This window comes from Carassius gibelio, chromosome A1 (assembly GCF_023724105.1).
Source record: "Carassius gibelio isolate Cgi1373 ecotype wild population from Czech Republic chromosome A1, carGib1.2-hapl.c, whole genome shotgun sequence".
Lineage (NCBI taxonomy): Eukaryota > Metazoa > Chordata > Actinopteri > Cypriniformes > Cyprinidae > Carassius > Carassius gibelio.
In genome coordinates this window covers 8,920,020-8,947,402 of record NC_068371.1, presented here as the reverse complement: position 1 = coordinate 8,947,402, position 27,383 = coordinate 8,920,020, and the positions used below count along the sequence as shown (strand labels likewise).

General features: G+C 39.8%; 1 protein-coding gene across 1 annotated transcript; it reads left to right on the top strand.

The window, feature by feature from the left end:
• The first annotated feature begins 13,396 nt into the window (after nt 1-13,396).
• LOC127982340 (regulator of G-protein signaling 11-like) lies at nt 13,397-22,092 on the top strand. Its single transcript, XM_052585520.1, has 17 exons — nt 13,397-13,514; nt 13,824-13,920; nt 15,061-15,111; nt 16,226-16,332; nt 16,448-16,499; nt 16,667-16,725; nt 16,834-16,910; nt 17,371-17,452; nt 19,207-19,272; nt 19,579-19,602; nt 19,712-19,773; nt 19,931-20,044; nt 20,145-20,260; nt 20,856-20,943; nt 21,222-21,360; nt 21,767-21,849; nt 21,931-22,092. Exons 1-17 carry the CDS (start codon nt 13,452-13,454, stop codon nt 22,064-22,066), a joined length of 1,416 nt encoding a protein of 471 aa, XP_052441480.1. The 5' UTR covers nt 13,397-13,451; the 3' UTR covers nt 22,067-22,092.
• Nucleotides 22,093-27,383: the final 5,291 nt, after the last annotated feature.

The window sequence follows — 27,383 nt, the reverse complement described above, 5'->3', positions numbered from 1 at the left end:
GTGCTCTTAAAGCTACTAATGATCAACTAAGGACCAACAATGCTCAAATTGTCTGTTTCCAGTCAAGGAGGAGAGTTGCTAAACCCCTAACAAAGCATTAAGTGAAGTGATTACGTGACTCAACAACAGATAACCTCTAAACATTTTATTCTGTTTCTCTGGACACAAGACCATTGGACCAGTCACACTGAGACATGTAAACAGATATATGATGAACATTATGTTTTTTTTAGGGCTGGTAATAACACGTTAATTAGAATAATTAATAATGGAGAAAAATAACGTGGTAAAATAATTAATGCATTTAACACACTTTCCCCGGCCCAGATCATATGTCATTTCATACGGTCGACTGATGACTAATATGAGGCAGGGCAACAACTTACTGCATGATTGGGGCCTAGAAAATATCAAATCTGTAAATGTTATACAACAGTTCATTAAGTTAATATTGTGTTATTTTAGACACAATGTTGTCTGTTTTGCTCAATTCTGCCTACCAAAATATAGACAAATCAGAACTGTTCATCTCTGAGCAACCCACAGCGTCGTGTTGGCTTTGAAGTGGCGCTGCACAGACCGATTGGTGTATGACATCAGAGTACCACGAGAGCGTTTCAAAAAGCACAAGGAGTCGTCTGCTCTCTAAAGCAATTAACCATTCATTAAGAACCATTTACTTCACTCCTGAATGAATAAGCTATTTGAATGAATCAAATGGATGAATAAATGACTCGATAACTTAATCATTAAGACATTTACCACAACCTACTAGCAGTTTTAGTTTATTATTTAGAGTATCATTTCATTAAAGAAATAATTGTATATTTTCATAGTAATAATAATAAAATTAAGAAAATAAATTATCAAAGTTAGTTCACCAAACCAAAAATGATCATTCTTTCTACATTTACTCACATGGTCCGAAAGAGTATATGTAAAAAATTAATGCTTTGCGCAACAATGACTTTAAATGATCTTTTTCAGATTAATTTCTCCAAATTCGATGTAGAATTAATTTGATTAATTAATCATCACATCATGTAATTAATTAGATTTTTAAAAAATGTAATCACTTACCAGCCCTAGTTTTTATATAATCATTCTGAGTGAACTGACAGGGAGTAATATCTAAAGGAAAGGAAAAAGGTTTCCCACATCTTCACTCAGTGGGCTGTGAAAACATGTCTTTGTGTATTTGTATTGTCCATATCTCGGGAGATCAAAGTATCTGAGGTTCTTTCAGCCTTGCACTGTTACTTATGATATGTTTTTCTTCTTTTTAGATATGGAGCATTTCTAAAAATTGTGACATCATTAAGGTATCATTTAGGCTCTTTTTACAGCATGATGGGAAGAGAAGAAAATCATCTAAATCCTTAATCTCAGTGTCTCACTGTGACGAGTGGGGTGGGGCCAAGAGCCATGGGAACGGGTTGAGAAAAGAGGAGCTACGATAGTGCAGGATGAGAGAAGACCAGGCCTGAGTTTTATTTTATGTTACGTTGGACTTTAACAAAGCCACCTTCAGAACAATAGCTCCAAAATATTTTCAACACATCACAATCAACACGTGTGGTGATCATTGATCACCTAGACTTGAACTTGTTCCGGGCAGTATCTGATGACAACATAGTAGCGTACTCAAAAATTGTAACGTGTTTCATCAGGAAGTGTGTAGACGTAGTGTCAACAAAAAAAGTCACTATCTACCCCAACCAAAAACCATGGATTAATAGTGATGCTTGAGCTGCCTTGTCAGTGTGGACATTCGCTTTTAAATCCGGGAATGCTGATGATCTTAAACAAGCCAGTTACGATCTCAGGAAATCCATCAACTCTGTAAAAAGAAAATATAAAAACAAAGTTGAATAACAATTCAACTCCAACGATGAAAGAAGCATGTGGCAGTGCATCAATAACATCACAGATTTTAAGGAAATAAACCAGCTACTGTGAACATTGCCGCCTCTCTACCAGATAAGCTAGATAACTTTTATGCTCGTTCTGAGGCTCACAACACAGCCACACAGAGAGTGCTCCTGCAGCTGCTGCACTCTCCATCTCTGTCTTGGATGTAACCCGAATCCTTCCGACAGGCGAATATCCGCAAGGCTTTGCGTCCTGCTGGCATCCCAGGCCATGTGCTCTGAGCATGCGCATTTTCACAGACATTTTCAACCTCTTCCTATGTCTGTCTGTGGTTTCCTCATGCTTCAAAAAATCCACCATTGTGCCCATACCAAAGAAAAATTAAATCACATGCTTAAATGACTGGAGGCCCGTTGCTCTTATACACAAGTGTTTTGAGAGACTTGTCAGAGACTACATCTGATCTGTGCTGCTTGCCTCACTGGATCAATTGTTCTACAGACGACACTATTGCTTTCACCCTACACACTGCTCTCTCCCACCTTGAAAATAAGAACACCTATGTGAGAATGCTGTTTGTGGACTACAGCTCAGTATTTAACACCATAGGGCCTGCCACACTTGTTGTAAAGCTCCAGACTCTGGGACTAAACAGATCTCTGTGCAGCTGGATCCTGGACTTCCTGACAGCCAGAAGTCAGGTGATGAGCACCCTGACTAAATGGAACCACCTCAGAAACTGTTCTTGACTCGAGAACGAGTGAATTTGGTGAACTGGTTCAAGAAGATCCGGTTACATTGAGTGATTCGTTCGTGAACCGGATATCACTAAACTGCAATGAACAATCCACACCAGTCCTTATTCCTAAAGTGAAAAGAGAGCCTCTGAATATATTGAAACGTATTAAAAGGTACATACCGCCACCTACTGTATCGGAGTAGCAATATGGATCATATCTCAAGTAACCTACTTTACATTATTAGGGGTAAAATACAAATAAATAAATACTACTATCCAAATCCTATAATATTAATTGGTGATTTGAAACTTCTTAATCCAAAAAATAACCACAGAATTTTGTAAAGCACACTGTAGACTGAAGAAAGAAAAGCGCGGCTAATCAGCAGCACTTGCGTACTGGAGATAAAAAAATGCATTAAAATATAATTGAATAGCATTGGAATCATTTGTTTTCAGAAGACACTTGCTTGGATATTTTTTGATATAACCAATGTAGTAGCATTTAGACACTTGTAATTGAAATGTACAAATTTCCAAATAGTCCAAAGAGTACAAATTCATGTCATGAAGCCCAGATATACTTGAACAGAAAGTGAAACGGCTCAAATTTATGTATTTTGAACTCGTTTTAATTTATTTTTTTTACTCCCATTTGCGAAAATGACTACGGTATTTTGACAACAATGGAAAGAATACAAGGTGAAGTTGGTCGGGATTTAGTAGCTACAAGTTTTTAAGAGTCTAATAAAAGTAAGAATTATTTTTGATTTTATATTTTATAAAAATGTGAATAATATATTAAAAAAACCTAAAATGTATGTAATTATAGCGAAAAGATATGCTCTGTTAAAGATGGGGAATTTGTTATAAACTCTCTCCCTCTCTATCTTTGTGTGTGTGTGTGTGTGTGTATGTATACATACATATATGTTACGACCTGATTTTCCCGCTGTATGTGTGTGTGTGTACTTTCTCCACCCTCTTACTCTATCTGGTTTCTGATAGGATGCCTACTGAATGGGTGTACGATCGCCATTGGTGGTGGAGACAAGGCGGGGACTTTAAAAAGGACGCTGCCGGCATTCAACGGGAAGCTCATTATTGGTTCGGACGCGGTTGGGTTGAGAGCTCCTGGATCCCTTCTCCGGCCGATGATCAAATTTGTCACTTTTGAGTAGCAAGCAAATGCTAGTGATCACGTTCTTGCCTTTTCAACCTTGTGTGTTTAGAACGTGGAGCAAAGGGGTGTCCTGCCGTTTTGTTTTGGCTATCTGTTTGGGTTCTGTTTTGTGTTAGGAAGTTAGGGAAGTAAGATGTATTTTACTTTTATTATTTGAGGTTAGTTATTACTCTTTTCCTTTCTAGATTTGTTTTGTTTGTTATTTTGGCCTTTGGGACACCCTGGAGAGATGCTCTGTTTCACTTGTTAACTTTTAATAAATCTAATAACTTATACTGATTAACATCTTGTACCTGTTTGATTATCGACCGGAGTGACTCGTTCTTGGGATTCCATCACCACAACCCAGTCTTATTACGCCCTATTTAGAGTTTTCTACTACCCTTAGGCCCAGGGCGTAATAATTGGGGGCTCGTCCAATTCTATTGACTTGTTTTTGTTTGTTATTCGTTCGATGCGAATTAAGGGGTTTGCGGCTCTGCTGGTAAGTACAATCTATATTCTATATTTTGACTGGCAGTTTTTTCATGGGTGGTGGGGAAGTGTAAGGCTGGTTTATATGGAGTTTAGTATAGAAGCATTTAAGCAGGATCCTTCGCGTGAGCTCTTGGAGTCCTGTCGAAAGACTGACTTGTATTTGGTCGCTGACTTTTATAGTGTTCCGGTTATAAAAACTGCTAGGAAGAAAGTTGTACGAGACGTAATTGAGGCGGCGTTAATACAGCAGGGTATTTTACAGCCTAGACCGAACGTTGAGGTAGGAATGAATGCAGCGACAGGGGATGAAGTTAATACTGAAGCTCCAGAGTCCGATCCAATGCTGCGTTCACTTAGCGGCGTAAACTCGGAGGATTTGAGGCTGCCCAGCAAACATTTGGACGTCTTTTGACCGTTGAAAAGACGTCCATCCGAGACGTCCCGTCATGGTTGAAAAATAGTTCCAAAATGAAAGTTGAACCGACGTCTTTGACGTCTTCTAGACGTGAACTGCACGTCTTTTCTGCACGTCCCTGGACGTCTAAATGTGTCGTCTTCTGGACGTCTAAATGCGTCGATTTCTGGACGTCGTTGTCTTCTGGATTTTTAGATGCGTTGCTGCATATTTTAAGTGTATGTATATATAAGCCTGCATATAAAATAATCACACACCCACTGTGTAACATCGTGAAAGGCAATCAATTATGTCTTGAGGTTTAAAACATCTTGACAAAAGTTCAAGATTGGTCGAGTCAGACATGAACGTTCATAGAACATCTTAATCACGTGTACATCACTAACAATAACACATTATTTGTGGACATATGCAAACAAAGAAGCATGTTCTGATTTAGCACACTTTATTGTTTTTGTACAGTTTAGCATCTGTTAACCAAACTAAAATACTAATTACAAAATACTGAATTATTATATAAAGGGAAAATTCTTTCATTTACTCACCCTCATGTTTCAAACCTGTATACCTTTTCTTTGTTCTTACCATATTGTTTTCATGTTTGCTTTACTGGGACAATGACAAATAAGAATCTTAAAGATGATAATATATTTAAAAATTAGTTTTTCAATGTTATCTTTGTATCCATTTTGGATTTCTGAAATAAATTTACAGGCCTACCATTTTTTTCATCAGAAATATGATTTAATGAGGGGCATCACTGAATAAAAAGTGCTGAAATACTCAATCTTAAAGTGCATTATTATTGTTAAAAATTTATATTTGCAGTTTTGGTTTATTAATTTTTTTAATATATAATATAAATCAATATTAATTGCATTTATTTAAAAATACTTTAATTATATAATATTAAGAATATTATTAATATTTGAACATGTGGCATAAACACCTTGCAGGAGCCATTGTTGTCTTGTGACAAGAAAATCATAAAACATAAGATCCTCATCATAAAATATGTTTGAAATCATTGCTATTTATGAAATCAAAGTGGTGTAAATGATTTTAAACGGTATAGAACCAACATTTATTAAAATATTACATCTCTGAGAATGTTTTCTACTAGAATGTTAAAAGATGGTTTCTTTTTATCAATGCTTTATTAATCTTGTCATTGACTTACACAGTTGTCTTATAAACACAAAGATATTTGGAAGAATGTTTGTAACCAAGCAGATCTCACAAACCATTAACTGCCACTGTAGGAAAAATTATTATGATCGTAACATGAGGGTGAGAAAATTATGACTATTTTAATTTTTGGATGAACTATCCCTTAAACAAACTACAGTTGTTTGGCTCATTTCTTGTAACCTCCACCCCCATCTCTTCCTGGAGCGAGCTTCAGGTGTTCTGTCATTGCTGCATCCCATTCAGAGTCTCCACCTCTTCACAGCATCTGAGGCAAGAGAATACATTTCTTTTTAAAATAAATAAAATAAAACATTTGAGATAAATGACATGCACTTAATTTCAAAATATCTTTATGGTCTACCGCTTAAAAAAAAAAAAAAAAAAAAAAAAAACTTGGACCAAGATGAATGAAACATTAGGAAAAAAAGGTAATCAACAAGAATTAGATTTTATTTGTATTGTACAAAAGGTGTTATGCTTTAATGTGATGCCCTTGAGAAACACTCACAGTGTAACCGTGAGAAAGTGAACAGGACATTCCTGATAAGACAGGAGAGCTGTGATGTCCCCTGAATAATTAATTAAAGCGTACCAATAAAAGTTACATCAATATAAGTAACTTTTAGCCTTCTAACGTTAGCTAATTTTAGCCATACTCAGTGAATTTCAGTTGACAACGTGGGCATCATTTATCTCAGTTCCTTCGTGTCAAACAAGTAAAACTCAAGCACGTTATTCAAATAATACAAAATGTACTTACCCCACAGTAGATTTTATGTAATTTATATCGACAAATCTCCCTCCAAGAGTCCTCTTCGAGTCCTCTCCTCCTCGTGGTGGTTGCCTGCTTGATGTACCGGAACTTCCGGAAGGGAACTTCCGGAAGAAAGCGAGATCTCGCGAGATATTCTATCCTATCGCGGGATTTTGTAATATCACGAAATATATCAGTATGTTTTGTGTCTACATCTTGGCAGCACCGTTTTGGCAATTACATCCAACTCAGACCGAAATTGTGACCGGGTATATATCTGTTTTACATGTGTATGCATAGACTCAATAAAAATAATAACAACAAATACATAAAACAGGTTGAAATAATGACTAAATTGCAGCATTGCTTTGCAATCACTTAACCACACTGGGCTCTTTTTGATTATATATTTTTTTTTAAAGATAAAGTGAATATATTTACTTTGTATATATATATTTTTTTTTTTCCTGCTAGTCTTGCTTGGACATTTTTTCACAAACCATGACGAGACGTGTAAAAGACGTCAGTGGACGTCTATTCACAACCTCTTTAAAACCTCTTAAAAACTACTTGGTGCACTTTAATTAAATATTGCAGTATTAATCAAGGTGTAAGCACAGCTTTTGCATATTCCACAAGGATTTCACATAGGGTCATGATGGACGTGTAACGCACGTGTAAATGACGTCACTAGGTGACGTCCTCTCACAACCGATTCACAACGTGGGTAAATTTTGAACTACACGTATCTAAAAGTAAAAAAAACAATTATACATGAAACCCCATAGAACTATAAACGTGTACAAACATATCTGAATGCATTTTTAGGAAATGTTCTGTGTTACATATTTCTACCGATTTATGCCGTCCTACCGCGACTATTTTTGGCCGGCCACACGACGTCGCCGTCGGACCAATGTTTGCTGGGTGGCTATTCAGTTAAAGCAATTAGATCTAGAGATTAAACGTCAGGAACATACTACTCAGCTTCTACGTTTCAGGCAATGCGAATTAGAGACGCAGGCTGGCAGCCGTTCGTTGGGGCTAGTGAAAACTCCGATGCCACTTTCTACTCCTCCCAATGTTGGGAATTCTCCACCTTCGGCGCCTTTGTTTGGGGCTTCTAACTTAGATGATTTTGATGTTAGTCGTCATCTCACTTTGGTGCCCGCATTTCGGGATAATGAGGTGGACTCGTACTTTGGCGCATTTGAGCGTATAGCTGCTGCGTTGCGCTGGCCGAGAGAGGCTTGGCCTCTCATGATACAGTGCAAATTAAGCGGAAAAGCCCAGGAGATTTGCTCCACTCTGTCTGTTAGTGACAGCTTGGATTATGATAAGTTGAAGGATGCTGTGTTAAAGGCTTATGAACTAGTGCCAGAAGCCTATAGGCAAAAGTTTCGCTCACATGTTAAAATTGCCAGTCAAACTTACGTGGAGTACGCTCGGGAGAAGAGCGTGCTTTTTGATAGATGGTGTAGTTCTAGCAGAGTCGCTAACTTAGAACAACTTCGTGAGTTGATGTTGATTGAGGATTTTAAAACCTCTTTGCCGGACAAAATTGTTGTTTATTTGAACGAAAAGAAAGTTTGTACCCTTGCTGAAGCTGCCGTTTGTGCAGACGAATTTTCGTTGACTCACAAAAATCTGTTTGCTGCACGTCGTGAGACATATTCTGCTATGCCTTTGGAGAAGAGCGTTAAAGTTTCGAAATTCCCTAAGCCAGTTTTACCTGTCGAAACTCGTGAATGCTTTTACTGCCATGAGCCTAACCACTTGATTGCGACGTGTCCATCATTGAAAAAGAAAAACAAGGGGAAGTCAACTAAAAGTGTCGGTTTTGTCCATAAGATCGGTGGCCAACTTAATTCGTATATTGATGCAGCGTTTGATCCTTTTGTGTGTGAGGGAATGATTTCTCTTAGTGGATCTGAAGAAGATTTGGTTCCTGCAACCATGTTGCGTGATACAGGGTCTAATCAATCGTTCGTGTTAGCTAGGGCGCTGCCATTTTCTGAGAAAAGTTATTGTGGTTCTGATGTTCTTATTCAAGGAATTGAATTGGGTGTGTTGAAGGTACCGTTGCATAACGTGTACATTCGATCCGGGTTAGTAACAGGCTTTGTAAAGTTGGCAGTACGTCATGAGTTACCTGTAGGTGGTGTTGCATTAATTGTAGGTAACGATTTAGCCGGGGAAAAGGTACTCCCAATCCCCGAAGTTATTGAAAATCCTGTGTTGGATCCTGTTATTTCCGGTGAGTTAGCATCAGAATTTCCTTCGGTTTTTACGGCGTGTGTAGTTACACGCGCTCAAGCGCGTAAGTTTGATGATTCGATTTGTCTTTCGGATACCTTCATGGCCGCAGAGGGTAGAGCGAAAACTGAGTGTTCTGTGGTAACAGCTGAGCTGCCCAACTTTGAGGCGCTGTCTAGGAGCAATGGTGCTGAAATGGTGTCGGCTGAGTTGTCGCTGTCCGCTGACAAGGTTCTGATCTCTGCTGAACAGCAGAAAGACCCTTCTTTATTGTGCTGCAGGAAAAGGGCGCTTACTCTTACAGACATTGAAGGTAAATCAGTGGGATATTTTTGGGACAGTGATGTGTTGAAGAGAAAGTGGAGTCCAGCAAGGTCGGATGGTTTAAGTTGGGATACGGTTTACCAGCTCGTAGTACCGAAATGCTTACGCAACCAGGTTTTGAGCATAGCTCATGATAATGTTGCTGGCCATTTGGGAATTACTAAAACCTATTATCGAATCTTACGTTATTTTTTCTGGCCTGGTATTAAATCTGATGTGGTTCAGTATTGTCGTTCGTGTCACGTGTGCCAGGTTGTAGGAAAGCCTAATCAAATCATCCGTCCTGCACCTCTTCAACCTATTCCTGTTTTGGGAGAGCCTTTTGCTCGGATAATCTTGGATTGTGTTGGGCCGTTACCGCGAACTAGATCGGGGCATGTCTATCTGCTTACGCTCATGTGCACGACTACTCGCTATCCAGAGGCGGTACCGTTACGCTCTTTAAAAGCGAAAGCTGTTGTGAAAGCTCTGGTTACGTTTTTTTCTACTTTTGGTTTTCCTAAAGTGATCCAAACGGACCAGGGAACTAATTTTATGTCTCGACTGTTCAAACAGGTATTGTCTCAGCTGAAGATTGCGCATGTTACGTCTAGCCCGTATCGACCTGAGACGCAGGGAGCGCTCGAAAGGTTTCATCAAACCTTAAAGTCCATGTTGAGTAAATACTGTGTCGAGTCGGGAAAGGATTGGGATGAAGGGCTGCCTTTACTTATGTTTGCTGTCCGAGAGACCGTTCAGGAGTCGCTGGGGTTTAGCCCGGCGGAATTGGTTTTTGGGCACACAGTGAGGGGCCCACTGAAGATGCTGAAAGAGAACTGGCTCTCTGAACAGCCATCTGAGTGTAATCTGCTTAATTATGTCGGTTGCTTTCGGGAGCGACTGCATGATGCTTGTAAACTGGCTCAGTCTGCTTTGGAGAGTACGCAGACAAAAATGAAAAGACGTTTTGATAAGACTGCTGTGGTTCGTTCATACTCTGAGGGGGATAAAGTACTAGTTTTACTGCCAGTTCAGGGTGCTGCACTACAAGCTAAATTCTCTGGTCCGTACGTCGTTGATCAGAAGCTAAGTGACACGAATTATGTTATTCGAACTCCCGAGCGACGGAGAAAAACCCGTGTGTGTCACGTAAATATGCTGAAGTTGTATGTTGGTCGTGGGGAAGATGTGGAGTCAAAAAGCTCCGTTATCGTTCCTGTAGCTTCGGCTGCATCCGTTTCTGACCGCGATGTTGACGAAGATGGGTTGAGCTTGCATAATACCCTAGTCTCGGGTGATAAACTGAATAATTCTATGGTCCTGGAGAGTTTAAATTCTCATCTGGTACATTTATCTGAACCTCAGCGAAATGATATTATTAGGATAATTAATTATTCTTTGGGACTGTTTTCAGATATCCCTACTCGTACTCAAGTTTTGGAACACGATATTGATGTAGGTGACCATTCACCCATAAAGCAAAGTGCTTACAGAGTGAACCCCGTTAAGCGTAAAATCATGGAAGCTGAGGTAAAGTATCTTGTTGAGAATGGTCTCGCAGTACAGAGTTCTAGCGCCTGGAGTTCACCGTGCTTATTGGTTCCTAAATCTGACGGCACACAACGATTTTGTACGGATTACCGGAAAGTAAATGCCGTGACAAAACCAGATTCGTTCCCCCTCCCGCTTATGGAGGATTGCATTGATAAGGTAGGCTCTGCGCGCTTCGTCACTAAATTAGATCTGCTTAAGGGATACTGGCAAGTTCCCTTGACGGAGCGTGCGGCCGAAATATCTGCCTTTGTGACGCCGGATGATTTTCTGAATTACAGGGTGATGGCGTTTGGATTGCGCAACGCCCCAGCTACATTTCAGCGCTTGATGAATAAAGTGCTAAAGGGGGTTCATAGCTGTAAGGCTTACTTGGATGACATCGTGATTTATTCGAATACCTGGGATGAACACCTAAAAACTTTGAGTATTGTGTTTGATCGCTTGCTAAAGTCATCTCTTACACTTAATTTAGTGAAGTGCGAGTTTGGTAAGGCGACTGTTACCTATCTGGGGAAACGGGTGGGACAGGGTCAAGTTCGACCTGTTGCCCTAAAAGTGCAAGCTATTGTGGAGTTTGCAGTGCCCCGTACGAAACGTGACCTCAGAAGATTTTTGGGCATGACTGGTTATTATCGGGGTTTTTGTAAAAACTTCTCAGATGTTGTGTTGCCTTTGACCAATATGCTTCGTGCTTTGCAAAATTTTGAATGGACCGCTAAGTGTCAAACTGCATTTGATTCTGTTAAAACGCTTCTGTGTAGCGCTCCAGTCCTGGTTGCTCCAAGGTATGAGTGTGCCTTCAAAATGGATGTTGATGCGAGTGCTACCGGTGCTGGCGCTGTCCTGTTGCAGGATGATGAGAATGGAGTTGAGCATCCTGTTGCGTACTTCTCAAAAAAATTATTGAAACACCAACTAAATTATAGCACTATTGAGAAGGAGGCATTAGCCTTATTAATGGCGTTGCAACACTTCGAGGTGTACATTGGTTCTAGCTCCCTTCCGGTGATCGTATTTACTGATCACAACCCATTAGTCTTCCTGTCTCGTATGAAGAACTCGAATCAACGGATCATGCGCTGGTCACTTTTTGTCCAGGATTTTAATCTGGAAATTCGTTATAAAAAAGGAAAAGATAATGTACTTGCTGACGCCCTTTCACGGTCGTTTAGTTTTGAGTAAATCTACTAGAAGTAGATTCTTTGTGTCCGGGGGTGTTACGACCTGATTTTCCCGCTGTATGTGTGTGTGTGTACTTTCTCCTCCCTCTTACTCTATCTGGTTTCTGATAGGATGCCTACTGAATGGGTGTACGATCGCCATTGGTGGTGGAGACAAGGCGGGGACTTTAAAAAGGACGCTGCCGGCATTCAACGGGAAGCTCATTATTGGTTCGGACGCGGTTGGGTTGAGAGCTCCTGGATCCCTTCTCCGGCCGATGATCAAATTTGTCACTTTTGAGTAGCAAGCAAATGCTAGTGATCACGTTCTTGCCTTTTCAACCTTGTGTGTTTAGAACGTGGAGCAAAGGGGTGTCCTGCCGTTTTGTTTTGGCTATCTGTTTGGGTTCTGTTTTGTGTTAGGAAGTTAGGGAAGTAAGATGTATTTTACTTTTATTATTTGAGGTTAGTTATTACTCTTTTCCTTTCTAGATTTGTTTTGTTTGTTATTTTGGCCTTTGGGACACCCTGGAGAGATGCTCTGTTTCACTTGTTAACTTTTAATAAATCTAATAACTTATACTGATTAACATCTTGTACCTGTTTGATTATCGACCGGAGTGACTCGTTCTTGGGATTCCATCACCACAACCCAGTCTTATTACGCCCTGGGCCTAAGGGTAGTAGAAAACTCTAAATAGGGCGTAATAAGACTGGGTTGTGGTGATGGAATCCCAAGAACGAGTCACTCCGGTCGATAATCAAACAGGTACAAGATGTTAATCAGTATAAGTTATTAGATTTATTAAAAGTTAACAAGTGAAACAGAGCATCTCTCCAGGGTGTCCCAAAGGCCAAAATAACAAACAAAACAAATCTAGAAAGGAAAAGAGTAATAACTAACCTCAAATAATAAAAGTAAAATACATCTTACTTCCCTAACTTCCTAACACAAAACAGAACCCAAACAGATAGCCAAAACAAAACGGCAGGACACCCCTTTGCTCCACGTTCTAAACACACAAGGTTGAAAAGGCAAGAACGTGATCACTAGCATTTGCTTGCTACTCAAAAGTGACAAATTTGATCATCGGCCGGAGAAGGGATCCAGGAGCTCTCAACCCAACCGCGTCCGAACCAATAATGAGCTTCCCGTTGAATGCCGGCAGCGTCCTTTTTAAAGTCCCCGCCTTGTCTCCACCACCAATGGCGATCGTACACCCATTCAGTAGGCATCCTATCAGAAACCAGATAGAGTAAGAGGGAGGAGAAAGTACACACACACACATACAGCGGGAAAATCAGGTCGTAACAATATATATATACACACACACACACTTGTGTGCTTATTTGATTTTGTACAAGTATCAATTTGAATCAAACACCACAAGAAGGCGCTATTTCATACCTGATTATGGCAGTAATGTTGTAGTCGAATGTACCGTAGCGCCACCCCGTCGCCTCTCTGACGGGACAGAAGCAGACTCAAGCATCAGTTTAAGCATCTTCCAGCTCTCTTCAGCTTCAAATCCAGAGCAGCCTTCAACATGACCATCAACACACTCAGTCAGCACGGAGTGCAGAGGCAACAAATGCCTTGTCTGACTAAGGTGAGACCCTAAGATGTGTATTTATTGAACTCTTACAGTCATACATCTGCTGTAAACGAGCCAGAGCTTCATAAAATGTTGCAGTTGTTGCCTGCAAGACTACGAGCTTTTCCTCTGATTAATGAAAATGTTGTAAAACCACGCAAAATTTGTATAATAAAATGGATAAATAAATATAATATTTGACTGAAATAATAAAGTTAGTATTTATTTAAAGGTGCATCCTGAAGTTTTTTTTATCTGTTTATTTTGAGTGGTGTCAAAAGGAATTTTTAAAAGTACATATATTTCATGTATGCCCAAATACAGATGGAGCGCATGATCATATCCATGCAGGACCCTGATATGGGCATCAAGTTGCGCAACCAGCGTCTCCTTATTACGGTCATACCACACGCAATGACTGGTGAGTGTCTCTCTTGCTCTTTCTCTCTTTCTTTCTCCAATAACTGCATCAAACTTGAAGCTTCACTCACTCTCTTTTGATAATCCCAAATGGACATGACTGTTCGGGGTATTTTCCAGCCCCTGACCTGTTATAGCACAATTAGAGAGACAGTTGAGGCACAACTAGAATATTTTCCTATTATTACTGTGGAAAAAGTCAGCGTTTAAGTATCCATGCATATCTTGGAAAGTCTTGAGTGCGCATGAGGACAGAGAATCAATAGAAGCTTGCGCAGTGAAATTAGATTCCTGTGTGTGCTTTCAGTCTCTGTGCTCATTTTTATTGCTATTAATTAGTCTAACTGTGCATGTTTTGCACCTGCTCTGGTCTCTCAGGGGACACAGGGCTAGAGTGAATGAACAAATGACTTTATTTGGCAAATCAAAGCTACAGGTCAAAATCACTTAAAGGAACAGTTGACCCAAAAAATGAACATTTGCTGAAAATTTATTCACCATCAAGTAATCCAAGATGTAGGTGAGGTTGTGAACAGATTTGGAGAATTTAGCATCACATCACTTACCCACCAATGGATCCTCTGCTTTGAATGGGTGCCGTCAGAATGAGATTCCAAACAGCTGATAAAAACATCACAATAGTCCACAAGTAATCCACACAACTCCAGTCCATCAATTAATGACTTGTGAATCCGTCATTAAGACGTTTTTAACTTAGTAGTCCTCAATCAATAATATGATTTTTCCAGTCAAAAAGTCTTCTCGTCTGAATCAGGAGAGAAACATACACAGCTCAAGCACTGTTTACAAGCAAAAACAGTGCTAAACAAGTCATATCTTGGCCAGTCATGGCTCAACTGTTGAGCAAGGGATGTAAATGCTACATTTCTCCAAATCTATTCAAGTGATTAAATAAACTCTGCCTATTTATATAACTGCTTTATACAACAGTAGTTTGCTGAAAAAAACATGCTTATTCTGTCTAAGCTGCTTGCAATGAGCTTGGTCCAAGTGCTAGATAGATAGATAGATAGATAGATAGATAGATAGATAGATAGATAGATAGATAGATAGATAGATAGATCAATGTTATGTCAGATACAGTGTGCTTATGTTGACTTTATTCTTTGATTTTATACAGGTGCAGATATTTTTGAATGGCTGATTAAGAAGTTTTCTATCTCTGATGAAGGTAGGACATTAATATAACTTATAACTATATTTTGTCAAAGAACAAAGAGTTTGTTGTCATTATTAAACTAATGTGGCAGGGACTTTTGCATTAACAAATACAATTCTTTTTTTTCTTTTTAGAAAATGTAACAAAAGATTGTTTTACTGTATGCATAAAAGTGATGCATTAGAAATTAATTTACAAAATAATACAAAGAAAATGCTTATAAGTTGGCTTATAGCTATAACATTATTTCAGACTTACTGTGTGTGTGTGTGTGTGTGTGTGTGTGCGTGTGTGTGTGTGTGTGTGTGATAATTTCAATGCTATCTGCTGTGGTGTATTTCTTTGAGCTTTCCAGTTACCTGTGTGTGGCTTGTAGAAAGTGTTCTCAAGAGACAACATTATTCTCCATGTGCCTTCCTGACACACACACACACACAAACAACCTTGGGGAGCTAAATTGCTTATTAAAGTTGCTTTAAATTAAAGTCCGATTTTATGTAATGTAAGCCAGGTTGTGTGCAAGATTTTTAATAAGAAAATGCACAAATTTCACGCTCTCGGAGAATAGGCTGTGTGGTTCAGAAAGCCCTGATAAACAAGTAATGCTGCACACAGCTGTGTCTGAAATAAACAAGACTCCAGAGAGTTTGGCAGATATGTGCACTGCTGTGAGGGAACACCATGTGTAGGCAATGATTAGACTGAGATGTATTCCCAAATAATGTTATTCCCAAATAATGTTATTCCCAGAAAGCATGGGTTGACTTTGTTAACTGAGTGTTAGGAAAATAACTAGTTATTTTATAGCTGTTTTCATGTAGCTCAAACACTAGAGCACAGTATAGTAATGCTAAGGCCATGGGTTTGAATCCCAGATAATGCATGAAATAAAAATTAGGTATAGCTTAAATGCAGTGTAAGCTGCTGGATAAAAATATCTGCCAGATGTGTAAATGTAAGCTGGCCTTTAGCTGGTAGAGCAATTCAAAGACCAACTTGAACCAGCTATTATTTCTGTTGTTAATAAAGTATAGCATGTTTAATTTGATTTTGAATCTAATTATTTATGTTTCTGTTGGTATCTATTATGTGTATGTATCATTTTCCCCCCTCATTTTAAATTTAGAGGCATTGCACATTGGACAAATCTTTGTGAAGTACGGATACATTTACCCTTTAAAAGAGCCCAGAAACCTAATTCTGAAAGTTGACAATTCACCTTACCGCTTCCAGGTATTTAAATTTATTCACACATACTGTATACAATATTTAAATAAAATGCCATGCTGTATCAGTAGTTCCTAAATTTCTAAATCAGCACATCTGAATTAATCTCTGTTTTTATCAGACGCCATATTACTGGATGTCAACACGCTGGCCGGCTTCAGAGCTGGACTATGGTGAGGCCCAACTTCAAATGGTTCATGACAAAAATGAACCATTTGAAGTTGGTCAAATGTTGTAGCAAACTAAAATTTATTTGCATCAACGATTACAAAAGGAGATATTTCACAGCAGGTTCAGAAGGTAAAAATATTTTGTATACTTTTATTTATATGTGTTCTAGCAATCTACTTGGCCAAGAAGAATATCCGAAAACAAGGAGAACTAATTGAGTATGAAAAGGTATGTGGGTCGAAAGCCAGTCACACCACAGAGAAACAAGACTCTATAATGTAGTCCTGAACCTGTGGAGCGATCTGTTGTTCATTTCTCGATCTCTGTCTTTGTTAGGAGTGCTATAATGCTTTACATAAACGTATCAACCACACCTGGGACTTTGTTGTGATGCAGGCAAGAGAGCAGCTCAGGTAACTTTCCTTTTCCATCATTAAACATGACCCCACACACACACACACACACACACACACACTTAATGCTTTCTTCAGCCTATCACATTTAGCCCACTATTGCAAGCAATGTAAAAGAAAAGTGTAAAAAAAAATGAAATAAAAATCATATAAGCACGTTTATCACAAAATGAACCTCATTACTAAAATCAAAAATAAGTTTTTGAATAAATATATTTAAAAAATTTAATCGTTTGAAATCAAGTAAATGTATTAGGGTTATTATAGTTACAAATACTAAAACTTTATTTTTTAATTGTTACTAAAATAAAAGTTAACAAAAAATATATATATATATTAAAGTTTTATGCACTAATTAATATTAATTGTCAATAAAAAATCAATATAAAATATTTTCTGAAGGTTGAAGTTGTACTTTACATCTGTGCATTTGCCATATGTTCATTTTCTTGTGTTAAAGGGCATCAAAACAGCGTCGGAAAGCAGATCGTATAGTGCTGGAGTGTCAGGAGCAAGCTTACTGGCTAGTGAACAGACCTCCTGTAAGTACTGAACCACAAAAAAACACCCTTGCAATTCTTAAACCATGGTATTCTAGCACAAGACAGATCACTAAAATCTAAAATACATTTTTGATTTGTTATAATTCATAAACAACATTTGTAAATCATTTTAAATCAAGCAAATAATGCTGGCAATACTTATAGCTTGGTATTCTACATTGGAGTACCAAAGTATTGCCATCAGGATTGAAATCTTTTTCAGTTCGTAAATAAAATAAACTGATTTTTTTAATGTAGTGTATCTCCTGTGTGATGTAGAAATTCAAAGCATTTCCAAATGCATTATAGACAGTGTATGATGCTTAAGCAGGGACAGCATCTGTGTCCATCCTATACGTTCCCTCATATCTGTATCCAGCTTCTGCTTATGAAATATTCAGTCAGTCAGTTAAACGTATCGCAAGGCAAAGGAAAACGGGAGGAAGGGGACAGACGAGATGAGAACGGGAGAAAGGGAGGGCAGAATAAAAGAAAAAATTGAATGGAACAGACTGGTGTCTTTAAAATACACTCACACATGAGTGCAATAGATATATGCATTACTTAAACTTCAGTTTAAGTTTCTTAGATTAATTAAATAATAGGATATTGAACAGGAAGTACTGTAAAGTATGTGTATAGAAAATACAGTTTTTACAATAGAAAACCATCCTATGCCTATGGGGAGTCCCCACAAGGATAGTGAACCAGACTGTGTGTGTGTGTGCTGGAATATCGCTAATGGTTCCATCTTTTGGTTGAGCTCTTAAGAGGATATTCTATTACTAAGTGACTATGTGTGTTTGAGTGTACATGTGGCTTCTGTGTGAAAGACTGCACACTAGTTTACTGTCTGTGTGTGTGTGTGTGTGTGTGTGTGTGTGTGTGCGTGTGTGTGTGTGTGAAAGAGAGAGAGAGAGTTACTCTTGCATTCCTGCACAAGGGCATTTTAATGAGGAATCCAGATGATGATTTAATCTGAGGTGGATTTAGAGACCATTTCATCACTATATTGTCACTCTGTGTGTGTGTGTGGGTGGGTGGGGGGGGGGTGTTCTGCCTCCATTATTTTTTATTTTAATCCACCTGCCAGACATTACTGGGATTTGGGTTAGTTTGAAAGCCTGGATAAAAACAAGGCTCACAATATTTTTCTAATATATATTTATAGTAAATTCTATGGACAATGACATACTTATCTTCTGAATTTTTAAATTTCTAATTAAAATGTAATTATTTTTTTTATTTTTTTTTGCTGGTAGCAAGAAAATCTAAATGTCAGCGTTGTGTATTTGTTCTCAGATTGTAAAGTGGTGTGTCCGCCACACTGGAAAAGAAATAAAGTGATGTAGGGTTGATTTTGAAACAAATACATAAACAAATCACAAATAATAACACAGAAATGACAAGTAACACATTGAATTAAACATGGAATTTTGAAGTTGAAAAACTTAAATAGTGTTGTCTCGTAAAACGTATTCCAGTAATCTTTGAAACTACGAAAAATCACCTAAGAATTATTATAAAAAAAATATGAGAAAAAATGTAATTGAGAAATACTATGATTTAAAAAAAAATACTGTTGTGAATTTGTTTTAAATATACTTAATATAGGTCATTATTTAGAGTAAATGCTATAAAATTCTACAGATGATACCAGCATGAATACAGAGATCACATTTCTAATGACTTGGCATCAGAAACAAACATATTTGGTTATTGATCTGTATATCTCTTTATGACCACATTTTCAGCCGGGGACTCTGGACAACATAGATCATGGACCGGAGAGAAGAACCACGAACACACGAGTGCAGCTGGTGAGTGACCTGACCACATCCACAACAACACACTCCACACACAGACTGAAGAAACATTCACAGCAGAATCTCTCATGTTCAAGCATCCTCTACAGCTTTCTTCTCTTTATTTCTTTTATCATGCATCCTTGTTCAAGTAAGTAATCTCTTTAACATTGCCTCATTTCCTGCTGTCATTGCATTCCATTGCAAAATCAGAAACTTCAGTGACTGTGCAGATTTAGTTTAGTTTTAAGGGCAACATTTCAGGAAAGCTAATATTTTGGGATGATATTTTGCATTTTGTCATTGTAAATTTCAGAAAAGAATGCAGATTTCTACAAAAAAGAGGTAAGTAGTTAATATATCAAATGTGTCTATATATGTTTGTCTATATGCATGTATATGTGTATATATACGTTTTTATGTTTTTTATTTTTTTAACGGCTTTTAACTTTAGATTGAACATAACAGAATAAGCCTGGCGAGGAATCGTGTAAAGTCCTCAATTTGCCTTGAGAGGTACTGCGTGTGTGTGTGTGTGTGTGTCTTTACTCTGTGAAAGTCTTCAGGCTACAACTAATGGACTGCCATCAAAGTATCTTTTAAAAAGAACTCTTACCATAACCCTTGGGAAGGCCTTGTGAAGGTGTGTGTGTGTGTGTGTGTGTGTTTGCAGTTACGTTAAGTACTGTGAGCAGTACCAGCCCCATGACCCCATAATGCAAGGATGTCTTCCCAGCAACCCCTGGATCACAGATGATATCATGTTTTGGAACATGAACTGTGAAACGTGAGTCACATGAACACACATGAATAACCATTTTATACTCCTAAAGTATATTAATGTCCTATCTGAAGCTCAGTAATTGCTCTGTATTTTCCTGAAATAGAGTTTCCGTGCCGACTAAACTGCGTGTGGAGCGCTGGAGCTTCAGCTTCATGGAGCTACTGAGTGACCCAGTGGGCAGAAAAGAGTTTCTCACTTATTTGGAGAAAGAATTCAGCGGTATAAACTATCATTTATTTCCGTTATGGCATAAAAAACTAATAATAATCTTACTAAACCTAACTTTTGAATGGTATGTCAGATGAGTTACAGAAATGTGATAAGAGAACAGTGAGCAGAAAACATATTTTATATTTGAATTATACTTCAAACAGCTTTTGCTATACAAGTTAATTTAAATCTTTGTCAAAAAGCAGAATTAAATTCAGTTCTGCTTATCAGACACTTAAACAAAATATGATTTGGTGTCTTCAGTATGATAATGATAAGTTACTTTTAGAAACGGTAATTAAATTTTATCAAAGAATACCATGGAATTGTTCTAAAATCATGGTTTTACTGTTGTTGTTGTTTGTTTGTTTTTTGAATCAGACTTTATATAAAGATTGTATTTTAAACCACTTCTGAAGAGTGTCCCGAATCTCATCTGTATTCATGGAGCTTTAATAGATTCCATTTTTATTCCACTCTGTTTATATAAATAAAATAATAACTTTTAATGTTTCTCTCTCCCCCATTCTCTTTCTCATGCCTTCCCTCTCATCATCCTCTTTCATATCCTTTTCTTGGTGGTGGTTTTGTCTCTTGTTTTTAGCGGAGAACTTGTGTTTCTGGCAGGCCTGTGAGGACGTCCGTCACGGAGAGACCTCAAAGATTCCAGGGAAAGTGGATGAGGTTTACAAGTATGACCTTAATAATATATCCATGTTACAATGTTAAAGACTTTATTAATGTTACAAAAGATTGATGCTTTAAATGCTGTTCTTTTGAACTTTCTCCTGAAAAAAAAAGAAGGTTTTTACAAAAAATATTAGCTTTGCCATCACAGGAATAATTTACATTTTAAAATATATTCCAGTCTATATGGCCTCTCTTTCATTTGTAATCAGTGTGCGATATGAATGAAAAAGTCTTTCATCACCTCAAGTTTGTCTCTTATTCGTGTGATTTTGGATGTTAGGCAGTTCCTGGCTCCTGGTGCAAGTCGCTGGGTCAATATAGACAGCAAGACCATGGAAAAGACCTTAGAAGGATTCAAGCGGCCTCATCGTTTTGTCTTGGATGATGCTCAAATGCACATTTACTTCCTCATGAAGAAGGTATAACTTCCAACTCTTCAATCAAATGCAAAGTGTGCATAAATAAATATTAAACTACAGTTCAAAACCTTTGGAATGTAGCCTTGGTGACTAATGACTATAATCAAAACAATAACATTGTGAAATATTAATTAAAAGAACTGTTTTCTGTTTGCATATATTTTAATGTAATTTATTTTTGTGAAAGCAGAATTTTCAGCAGCCATTACTCTCACATGATCCTTCAGAAAGCAGTTTAGAAACATTTCTTATCAATGTTGAAAACAGTTTTTTTTAAGAAGTTGACTAGACGAGTGATTGCTGAGGTGTAAAAATGGGTCACTTGTGATTGGATCATCCAATTTATGATTTGAAATTCTAAAAGGATTTGAATAATCTTGCCAGACATCATTTGTGTTTTTTGCAGGATTCATACCCTCGTTATCTCAAATCTGACCTCTACAAGAACTTATTAGCCAGAGCCGTAGTACCACAGGAGACCAAGAAAAGGTAAGAGGCATAAAACTCATATTGATTCATCAGCAGAAGAAGAGACATCTTTTATCAGTGTATTTCTGTGTGTCTTTCCAGTGTGTTACCATTCATACATCGCCAGCGTCACTCCAGCCCCTCACCTGCCCTCGCCACCCAAGCTGCAGAGGATGATGGGAAGGCAAAGAACTCTAACTCTTTCAAAAGCAATTCTGGAACTGCATCCTGGCTTTAAACATTTTGTGCTATGTTACCTAACACAGTTGTAAATGAATCTGCATTGCTTCCTGTTGTGCTTTACAAAACAGATGTTTCAGAATATAACAACAGATAATTATGTAACAAGAATGCTTGAGCCCTCCTGTGGGCTCACCACCTGCAGGAGGGAGCGTAAGGGGCCGGTGCATAGTGGATCGGGCGACAGTCGTAGGCGAGACCCCCGACGACCCGATCTCTGGACACGGAATCTGGCTTTAGGGACGTGGAATGTCACCTCGTTGGCGGGGAAGGAGCCTGAGCTTGTGCGGGAGGTCGAGAGGTACCGACTAGAGATAGTCGGGCTCACCTCAACGCACAGCTTGGGCTCTGGAACCACACTTCTTGAGAGAGGCTGGACTCTCTACCACTCTGGAGTTGCCCATGGTGAGAGGCGGAGGGCTGGAGTGGGTTTGCTAATAGCCCCCCAGCTCAGCCGCCATGTGTTGGAGTTTACCCCGGTGAACGAGAGGGTCGCTTCCCTGCGCCTTCGAGTCGGGGATAGGTCTCTCACTGTCGTTTGTGCCTACGGGCCGAACGGCAGTGCGGACTACCCGGCCTTCTTGGAGTCTCTGGGAGGGGTGCTGGAAAGTGCTCCGACTGGAGACTCCGTCGTTCTACTGGGGGACTTCAACGCTCACGTGGGCAGTGACAGTGACACCTGGAGGGGCGTGATTGGGAGGAACGGCCCCCCTGACCTGAACCCGAGCGGTGTTCTGTTATTGGATTTCTGTGCTAACCACGGTTTGTCCATAACGAACACCATGTTCAAGCATAAGGGTGTCCATCAGTGCACGTGGCACCAGGACACCCTTGGCCGGAGGTCGATGATCGACTTTGTGGTCGTGTCATCAGACCTTCGGCCATATGTCTTGGACACTCGGGTGAAGAGAGGGGCGGAGCTGTCAACTGATCACCACCTGGTGGTGAGTTGGATCCGATGGCGGGGGAGGAAGCTGGACAGACTCGGCAGACCCAAACGTACTGTGAGGGTCTGTTGGGAACGTTTGGCCGAGCCCCCTGTCAGAGAGATCTTCAACTCCCACCTCCGGCAGAGCTTCGACCGGATCCCGAGGGAGTCTGGAGATATTGAGTCCGAGTGGACCATGTTCTCCACCTCCATTGTCGCTGCGGCTGCTCGGAGCTGTGGCCGTAAGGTCTCCGGTGCCTGTCGAGGCGGCAATCCCCGAACCCGGTGGTGGACACCGGAAGTAAGGGATGCTGTCAAGCTGAAGAAGGAGTCCTATCGGGCCTGGATGGCTTGTGGGACTCCGGAGGCAGCTGACAGGTACCGGCAGGCCAAGCGGACTGCAGCCCGGGTAGTCGTGGAGGCAAAAACTCGGGCCTGGGAGGAGTTCGGTGAGGCCATGGAGAAGGACTATCGGTTGGCCTCGAAGAGATTCTGGCAAACTGTTCGACGCCTCAGGAGGGGGAAGCAGTGCCCTACCAACACTGTTTACAGTAGAGATGGGCACCTGTTGACCTCAACTGGGGATATCGTCGGGCGGTGGAAGGAATACTTCGAGGATCTTCTCAATCCCACCGACTTGTGTTCCGTTGAGGAAGCAGTGGCTGGGGACTCGGAGGAGCACTCGTCCATCACCCGGGCTGAAGTCATCGAGGTAGTTAAAAAGCTCCTCGGTGGCAAGGCACCGGGGGTGGACGAGATCCGCCCCGAGTACCTCAAGTCTCTGGATGTTGTGGGGCTGTCTTGGCTGGCACGCCTCTGCAACATCGCATGGCGGTTGGGGACAGTACCTCTGGACTGGCAGACCGGGGTGGTGGTCCCTCTTTTCAAGAAGGGGGACCGGAGAGTGTGTTCCAACTATAGGGGGATCACACTTCTTAGCCTCCCTGGGAAAGTCTATGCCAGGGTACTGGAGAGGAGAATTCGGCCGATAGTGGAACCTCGGATCCAGGAGGAACAGTGTGGTTTTCGTCCCGGTCGTGGAACACTGGACCAGCTCTATACCCTTTCCAGGGTGCTGGAGGGTTCATGGGAGTTTGCCCAACCAGTCCACATGTGTTTTGTGGACTTGGAGAAGGCATTCGACCGTGTTCCTCGCGACATCCTGTGGAGGGTGCTCCGGGAGTATGGGGTCGGCGGCTCCCTACTTAGGGCTGTTCGGTCCCTGTACGACCGGAGCAAGAGCTTGGTTCGCATTGCCGGCAATAAGTCAGACCTGTTCCCGGTGCATGTTGGACTCCGGCAGGGCTGCCCTTTGTCACCGGTTCTGTTCATAATTTTTATGGACAGAATTTCTAGGCGCAGCCAAGGGCCGGAGAGTGTCCGGTTTGGGGACCATACGATTTCGTCGCTGCTTTTTGCGGATGATGTTGTCGTGTTGGCATCCTCAGACCAGGACCTTCAGTGTGCATTGGGACGGTTTGCAGCCGAGTGTGAATCGGCCGGGATGAGAATCAGCACCTCCAAGTCCGAGGCCATGGTTCTCAGTCGGAAAAGGGTGGATTGCCCACTTCAGGTTGGTGGAGAGTTCCTGCCTCAAGTGGAGGAGTTCAGGTATCTTGGAGTCTTGTTCACGAGTGAGGGAAGGATGGAACGTGAGATTGACAGACGGATCGGTGCAGCTTCTGCAGTAATGCGGTCGCTGTACCGGTCTGTCGTGGTGAAGAAGGAGCTGAGCTGTAAGGCAAAGCTCTCGATTTACCGGTCAATCTACGTTCCTACTCTCACCTATGGTCATGAGCTGTGGGTCATGACCGAAAGGACAAGATCCCGGATACAGGCGGCCGAAATGAGCTTTCTCCGTCGGGTGGCTGGGCGCTCCCTTAGAGATAGGGTGAGAAGCTCGGTCACTCGGGAGGAGCTCAGAGTAGAGCCGTTGCTCCTCCACATCGAGAGGAGCCAGCTGAGGTGGCTCGGGCATCTATTTCGGATGCCTCCTGGACGCCTTCCCAGGGAGGTGTTCCAGGCACGTCTCACCGGGAGGAGGCCCCGGGGAAGACCTAGGACACGCTGGAGGGACTATGTCTCCCGGCTGGCCTGGGAACGCCTCGGGGTCCCCCCGGAAGAGCTGGAGGAAGTGGCTAGGGAGAGGGAAGTCTGGGCGTCTCTGCTTAGACTGTTGCCCCCGCGACCCGGCCCCGGATAAGCGGAAGATGATGGATGGATGGATGGATGGAAGAATGCTTGATTCCTCTGTTCACATTTCTCTGTATACTATCACACAGGAATACAGCTTTTCATGCATTTCATAAATACAATGTATTTATAGCAGTAATGTAATCAGGCAATCTTACTCACTTTCAGCTGTTCATTTAATGTTTTTCCTTCAGTTTCTTTAAGTGTAACTTGCCTTTTGTCATATTTTAATGTATTTATTTGATATAAAGTTTTTCCTTTCTGGTATAAATTATTTATATATTGATATCATATTAGAAAAGTGCTTGAGTGAATACCTGAAGTGACATGATGGGACAGAGTTCATCTGTAGTAAATGTGTAAGTCTTTATTATAAATTATTGGTTACTTGACATAAAAGGCTGACCTTAATCTGTGTCTGGTAAACAATCCTGAGTAAAGGAATGTGTCAGTAGAAGTATTCAAATGATACAGGTTTACATAGAAAACCTGTTAGCTTTAATGTTACTCACTCTAAAAGAAGGAAATGCCTTAAACTTTGACATATGTAGTGTTACAGAAGTCTTTTATAGCTCACCAAGGCTGCATTTAATTCAAGGTTTCTACAGACATGAACAAGTTAAATTTAAGACTTTATAAGACCTTTTTAATACCACCAATTAAAGACAAAACCTGTAATGGATATACACATTTTATTACATTCATATATATAATATTTAATGTGTTTAAATTAAAAGGAAAACAAAATATCATTGCTGTATTAAATGATATTTACTACTACTATATACAGTGAACTTATAATATCAGCAGACAATATTCCATTCGAAATATCCCTTCAAAATAACTGCATCACTGAGAATTTTGGTAAACAATTTATTCTGCAGCAATTTTTTCATCAGTGTTCAGTTCTATCAGCTTTTACATACTTAAATCTGCATATTTTTATTTACCTTTACAAAGGTCTATTTATGTCAAATTATTACAATTTATCAATAAATTCAGTATAGGGCTGCTACAAGGTAGATTACACTGCAAATAACAATAATTACAACTGCAGTAAATAATGTTATTAAATTAATGTTTTAAATGCATTTATTATTATATAAATAAGAAATGTTGAGGGGGAAAATACATACTTTCCAACATACTTCTCAACTAAACAACCAGTAAGTGCAGGCGAGTCACTTAATGAGTCATTCATTCAGCTGATTGTGTTGTCATGCAGGTATCTTAAGGACTTTTGTGGACAGCTGCCTCCTAAAGTTTTTCATATCCTTCATATTCTGTGTGGTGGTCAGATAGAAATTAATATTTTCCAATAAGTTTAAATAGATTTCTACCTTTTATGGGCATTTTGCTTTTTTAAAGCCATTTTTATTCTATAAGTCTGCATTATCTTTTGAGTCAAATTCTTACATTTAATCAGTGAATTAGAATAATTTGATTTTTTTTACACACAGTTTAATGCATAACATGAATGCATGTAACCTGCAGTTACAAATGCATAAATAATTTGATATATCAAACATAAAACGTTGAATACTGAATCTGATATTTGAAATGATCTAAAAAATAAGATACTTTAAATGTGAAATTAAAACCACCAGTAGGTGGCAGAAAGTCACTGTTAATAAGTGAGCCATTGAGACTGAACAGAATCATTTAAACGCTTGATTGAAAGTTGGATCTTAATGTCTTATTGTATCTACTTGTCCACAGTACTTTCCTTGGATATTTTAATTTCTGATGAAGGAGGACTGCTCTCTCCCTTGATTCAGTTCTAGCCTTGCAGATCAGCTGGCCTCTGAGCTCACGGTCAACATCTTTAAGGACAGACTGGAAGTCTTAATCAGATTCTTGCCATCTTCTCCCAATGCTGTGTTTTTTCTCCATGTTCAGCAGAGAGTCCTCAGTTCTACAATGGTCAGCAAATAAATATAAAATGTTATTTACACACTTGATCAGAGACCAGTAACAGACAGATTACTTGCTTATTGTTTCACCCTCCATGTATGACTCGTGAGTCCCAGATCTATACATTACCAAAAGTAGAGCACAAAAATTCAATAGTTACCAAGTAGAAAGCATTACTGTGGTACACCTGACCAAACATTATATATGTTGTAAGGGAGACCTTGGTGGTGATTACTAATTACATAACATTAAATTACTGCAGCAGTATAGCAACTCTACT